The sequence below is a fragment of the Amblyomma americanum genome, chromosome 1, assembly GCF_052857255.1.
Source record: "Amblyomma americanum isolate KBUSLIRL-KWMA chromosome 1, ASM5285725v1, whole genome shotgun sequence".
Taxonomy (NCBI): domain Eukaryota; kingdom Metazoa; phylum Arthropoda; class Arachnida; order Ixodida; family Ixodidae; genus Amblyomma; species Amblyomma americanum.
The window spans coordinates 14,841,594-14,847,932 of NC_135497.1; the positions used below are offsets into that span (position 1 = coordinate 14,841,594).

General features: G+C 47.5%; 1 protein-coding gene across 1 annotated transcript; it reads left to right on the forward strand.

The window, feature by feature from the left end:
• The first annotated feature begins 232 nt into the window (after positions 1-232).
• LOC144117051 (uncharacterized) lies at positions 233-1,297 on the forward strand. Its single transcript, XM_077651224.1, has one exon. It carries the CDS (start codon positions 233-235, stop codon positions 1,292-1,294), a length of 1,062 nt encoding a protein of 353 aa, XP_077507350.1. The 3' UTR covers positions 1,295-1,297.
• Positions 1,298-6,339: the final 5,042 nt, after the last annotated feature.

Consider the following 6,339-nt stretch of genomic DNA (forward strand, 5'->3'; position numbering starts at 1 on the left):
CCCGTTTGTAGCTGTCTCCAATAGACCGCTTCCTGCTGGTGGAGATTTTTGCGAGGTGGGGGATATCTAATCCTGACCCCCTTTCGAAGTAATGGTCATACTATTCCGGAAAAGACAACAAACGAATGGCTCACGGCTCATAATATATGCTGCACGTGCAAAATACGTACACGCAGCATAACAAACGACCTGCTACAATGTTCCTAGGTCAAGAAACATGAAAATTACCGATATGTGCCAGCCTTGCGCCATCACCGCTTCGCCCGATCGTGCGCTGACCTCACCAGTGCACTGCACCCTCGACAGACAGTTGGAAACACCATCGCCATCAACATCCTCTCCCGCTCCAGCTTTTAAGCAGCTTCGGCCACCGGCGTCGCTTTGTGGGCTCGGTGGCTGTGCCACGATGCGGTCGCTTAACCCGTTCTGCTTCGCCATGCAGGTTAGTAAGCCATGTTGTCTTTACGCTAAGAAATCTAGTGATTACTTTTTGATACAGCTGCCGAGCCCGCAATGCTGCCTTGCCATTGTCACTGAGTGTTCTGATGTCATTATTTCCTTGCTTTTGTTGTCCGGCGACATAGAGACTAACCCCGGCCCTGCCTCACTCGAAACTGTAGTTACGGAACTTAAAAAATTGTCCGCCGGTCAGTCGACATTATTCGCGGAAGTTACAGACCTCAAAAACCAGTTACTAACAACAGACAACCTTATTTCTGATCTAAGCAGGCGCATCAGCGCTCTTGAAGGTCATTACCAAACCATACAGTCACTACGCACAGAGATAGAAGGCCTAAGCACTCACACCACCCAGGCAACTCGCCAGCTCTGTGATCTCGAGGATCGCATAGACGAAGCAGAAAACCAATCACGAAGAAACAACCTCATATTCTACAACATTCCGGACCCTGACCCATCTGAAACGTGGGCCGACTCTGAAAAGCTACTAATTCGCCATTGCTCCGAATTTTTGGACATCACCCTCAACCCCAAAACAATAGACCGCACTCACCGTCTTGGGCGCCACGAACCTGATCGCTGCCGTCCGTTAATTGCCAAATTCGCACTTTTCAAAACGAAGGACGAAATTCTAGCTAATGGCCGCAAATTCAAGAACACTGACTACTCCGTCGGTGAAGATTTTTCACGCCGCGTTCGCAATGTGCGCAAACATCTAGTTACATTTGCCAAAAGCAAGACTAACCGTTTTTCTTTGCGATACAAAACCCTGTTCATCGGTTCCCGACGATATATCTTCGACGAACCATCGCAATCTGTAAAAGAGATACCATAGCGGTTGCTGCGCCGCCAGCCCCCAGCCGCTCATGTACCTACCACCCCCCAGCCTAATCTTTCCTTTTCGGCGATTTTCACAAACATACGTAGTTTTCTTCCGAAACGTGAAATCATCTCCAATCTTGTGTGTTCATCTGCTAGTAACTTGCTGATACTTACCGAAACATGGCTCACTAATGGCATCACCGATACTGAAGTTCTTGCTGACTTACCGAATTTTAACCTTCTTCGCAAAGATCGCACATCCGCTCGAGGTGGAGGCGTTTTCATCGCAGTTAGCAATCAGTTCTCGTGTACAGTTATTAATATTCCATCAGACCTTGAGATAGTATGGCTACTTTGTCGCGCTGCGCCCCAAACCGTACTGCTAGGCGTTTGTTATAGAGCGCCAAATACCAACTCCGATTTCTCTCGAATTCTTAACGACGTGATCAGCCAATTAACGAGGAAATACCCAAAAGCGCATATCATTCTTTTTGGAGACTTCAATTTTCCAGAAATCAACTGGCAGACACAGACAGCTGTCGGCAACAGGGAAGCGAATGATTTTATCGAGGTCTGCCTAAACTTCAACTTAACTCAAGTGGTATCTGAACCGACCCGCGGTGCAAACATCCTAGATCTAATCCTGACTACCCACCCGGAAGCCCTCTCATCTATCACTTATCTACGCGAAATCAGCGACCATAAAGTAATCCACGCCACATTTGAGTTCCACCCATCACGACGCCAGAATCAAAACAAAACTATTCGCCTCTACGACAAAGGAAACTATGAAGCCTTTAGTCTTGAATTAAACCAATATCTCACAACATTTGAAGCATCTTTTCACGATAATTCAGTAAATGACAATTGGTCCCGTTTTAAGAAAAAGGTTAGCGAACTAACCGATAGATACATCCCCAAAATAAGCTTCCACTCGGACCGCCAGAAACCATGGTATACCAAAACGATAAAAAGACTCGACAATAAAAAGAAGCGCCTTTTCCGTGCGGCAAAATTAAAGCAATACGACGAGTGCGCATGGGAAAAATACTATACAGCCGAACGCACCTACCTATCAGAAATTCGCTACGCAAAATACTCTTTCCTTCACAACGACCTCCCCAAATTGTTGACTTCCAATCCCAGAAAGTTTTGGCAGGTCATAAGTGAGCACCCGGCACATACCATCACTCTAACTAAAGAGTCTGGAGAGGAAGCTGATGACATTGAGTGCGCTGACATTTTTAATAACGCCTTTTCATCTGTGTTCACTAATGAAATTCAACCACGAACTGCAACTTTCGCCGTCAATATAGAGTCCAGCATGCCTGCTATCGCGTTTTCTGAAGCCGGCATTACCTCGCTCATTGAACACCTTAAAACTTCATCATCGGCCGGCGTCGACGAAATTAACTCCAAAATACTGCGCAACACTAATAATATTTCTGCAATGTACTTATTGTTATTGTTTTCACAGTCGCTTTCTACAGGTTCCATTCCGGATGACTGGAAAGTGGGAAAGGTCATTCCCGTCTTTAAGTCCGGTAACAAAGATTCTCCTTTAAATTACCGTCCGATATCATTAACCAGCATACCTTGCAAAATCATGGAACACGTCATCTATTCTCAAATCATGGACTTTCTTGACGCTATCAACTTCTTTCATCCCTCACAACACGGGTTTCGCAAGGGTTTGTCATGTGAAACTCAACTGGCCGTCTTTCTTCATGACGTTCACTCTAACCTCGACCTAAATTTACAAACTGACGCTATTTTTCTAGACTTTGCTAAAGCATTTGATAAAGTTCCCCACAGGCGTTTACTGCTAAAACTAACCATGCTAAAACTGCATCCTAACGTCTTATTGTGGATCGAAGAATTCCTTTCTAAGCGCTCCCAGTTTGTTCTCGTTAATAGCCAGAGTTCCAACCCTCTTCCAGTAACATCAGGCGTACCCCAAGGTTCTGTACTTGCTCCCCTCCTATTCTTAATCTACATAAACGACTTACCCTATAACCTGGTTTGCAATGTTCGTCTGTTTGCAGACGACTGCGTTATTTACCACACGATTTCCAACACCTTTGACCAATCACAGCTGCAAAACGACATTGACACAGTGCATGCCTGGTGCGATGACTGGCTAATGTCGCTTAATCCTAATAAATGTAAACTCGTATCTTTTCACCGCCGGCGTAACCCCCATATTTTCTCTTACTCCGTTGCTAACGTTCCACTAGAATCTGTATACTCATACAAGTACCTAGGTGTCACCTTGTGCCAGGATCTCTCCTGGCGCTCTCATGTAATGAACATCGTCGCATCAGCTAACCGGTCATTGGGTTTTTTGAAACGTCACCTACGGCACGCCCCTCAAAGTATTAAACTTCTCGCCTACCAATCACTCATTCGACCAAAACTAGAATACGCATCTGCTATCTGGAGCCCGCAACAAGCATACCTCATCAGTTCACTAGAATCTGTCCAAAATCGCGCCACGAGGTTCATTCATTCTGCCTATTCATACGACATCAGTGTATCGTCACTTAAACGACAATCAGGTTTATCAACTCTTGCCCATCGTCGTCGCATTGCTTCTCTTAGTCTGTTTCATAAGTATTTTTTACAGTTCCCTCGGACAACCACCCTACATCACACCGCCCGCTCACATATCTCATCGCACCGGCCATCCACTGCAAGTGTCATGCCAACGCTCCCGCACCGTCACTTTTTCCGCATCCTTTTTTCTTCGCACTGCTAAAGACTGGAATGGCCTTCCCCACGACGTTGATGCCATCACCTGCCAATCAAGTTTTGTGAACAATTTAAATATGCATTTCATAAATATCATGTAAGCAACCATATTCAACCCATATTTGTACTCCCACCCCTTATGTAACACCCCCAAAGTGGGGTCTTTAAGGTAATAAAGTGAAGTGAAGTGAAGTGAAGTGAAACAACTTATTGGAAAAATGAGGCGACGCGTTGAAAAGCGCGGTGAGGTGGGCGTAACTGGCGGCGCATGACCGGCGCAGCACCAACTTCTAAATGGAAATGGAACGCTTGGATGCAACCCGGTGGACGTGTGATAAGCTGTCGACCTTTGGAGTAGAGTGGAAGCAAACATAGGCCGCCTGGCGGGGGGTCAGACCCTTTTTTGCTAGGCCGCGAAACGGCTTGAGTGTCCGCTCTTTACGTAAGTATGTTTCTCTATGACCGACCTGATGAGCAAGCCCGTCGCCCGGTCTTCCTTATATGTCCGGTGCTTTCCGCCAGCGCCCTCTTGGTTTCCTGGCGTTGTGTTTGCTGACCGGAAAATACAAATGTACAATTTTCAACTCAGTAAGCTTCATGAAACCTTTCGATAAACATTCTCTATCCAGCTTCTACTATCGGACATGCGCTCCTCAATCGCTGCTCCTATCTATCTTTGCCCAGTCAATATCTGGCGCCGCGAGCAAATGATACGAGGTACGATGCACGTATTTGCCTGACGATGTTCCGTACTGCAGTCAGCACACAGATTGCGTACTAATGGCCCTCTGAATACTCCGCTTAATGGCACACTTCTGTACATGCATATCTGCACTTCAGTTCGATGTCAAGCGTGTCTCTCATCCAGAGCGAAAGACTACACCCCTCGTAAGTCTCATTGTATGCGACGATGTCAAGGGTGCACGGTGTCAGCCCACTTCTTTTGACGGAGCTTTTTTTCTCCAAGAAAGCGCGCAAGTGAACGTTGCGCAGAACGCTTCGCTTGGTGTAAGCAGATGAATCTATGAAATGCTCTCTTGAGAAACCGACAAGTCGTGTACAGCCGCGAGTAAAACAGATTAGCACAATGACGTCACCGGACCTGTGAAAATCGCGCATCTCAAACTTTTGTTATCGGCGTACTCGCAACCGCAGCGCCGGCCTTGCTGTCTGCCGCTCCTGTGGCACGTCACTAGTGCTATTCTTTTTTCACTCGCGACTGTACGCAACTTGCAGCGTGAAGCGCAACAGGCACTCCACTGCCAAGTCGGGGACGTCTCAAAACCACGCTGACGACGCAACCATCCCAACTACCGGCGGCCAAAGACTCCCTCTATAGTACTTTCAAAACTGCGTGACTTGCGGCAGACTTTCTCGCGTGCAGCTCGAATATAGCGAGGGCCGCTCCTGAGTTTTCCTTCCTCCATGCCAAGAGGTCTTGGTCGAAACTACGGCGGACATTACGTCACGGCGAAGCTCCGTCACGTGAATTGGATTTCCGGGTCGATCCTGTGGCTTCGTTTGTGTAGGCATTGCTTGCAGACGTACGGTTTCGACTTTTTTTTCCTTAATAATAACGCTGACATCGCTAGAAAAAGGGTGTTGTGCGCTGCCTCGAACTGCAGAAACTTCACTGCCACGGGATGCAACATGTTCCGAGTGCCGTCAAGTACAGCGAGCGGCGAAAACTATGTCCTTGCCCGCAGACTGCCCGCAGACTGCCAGCTACGTGCTCCACGCACAACTCGCTAGGCTTTGCTTCGAGCATTTCGTTGGCGATAAATGCTTCAGCAGAGCATTGTGGAAGTTCGGGAATTTGGTAAGGTAGGTTGTTTTCTTTCCTTGAGGAGCACTAAGCTCTCGCTCGGACAACTTCGACTATGTGCCACAGCTGTTCTCGCATTACGACGGCAGCACGGCGCGGTCGCAGGTTTTCGTAAATAGAGGAATGCTGTGGTGTGGTTCGAACCCGACCGCGGCAGCTGCGTTTTTATGGAGGAAAAACGCTAGGGCGCCCGTGTGCTGTGCGATGTCAATGCACGTTAAAGGTCCCCAGGTGGTAGAAATTATTCCGGAGCCCTCCACAACGGCACCTCTTCTTCCTTTCTTCTTTCACTCCTTCCTTTATCCCTTCCCTTACGGCGCGGTTCAGGTGTCCAACGATATATGAGACAGATACTGCGCCATTTCCTTCCACCCAAAACCAATTATTATTATTATTATTTACTGCTGTGGACACCATGGAGCTTCTTACTGTACACTAGAAGGAAAGCTGGCGGATCTTCACTTCATCCACCACGGGCGCCC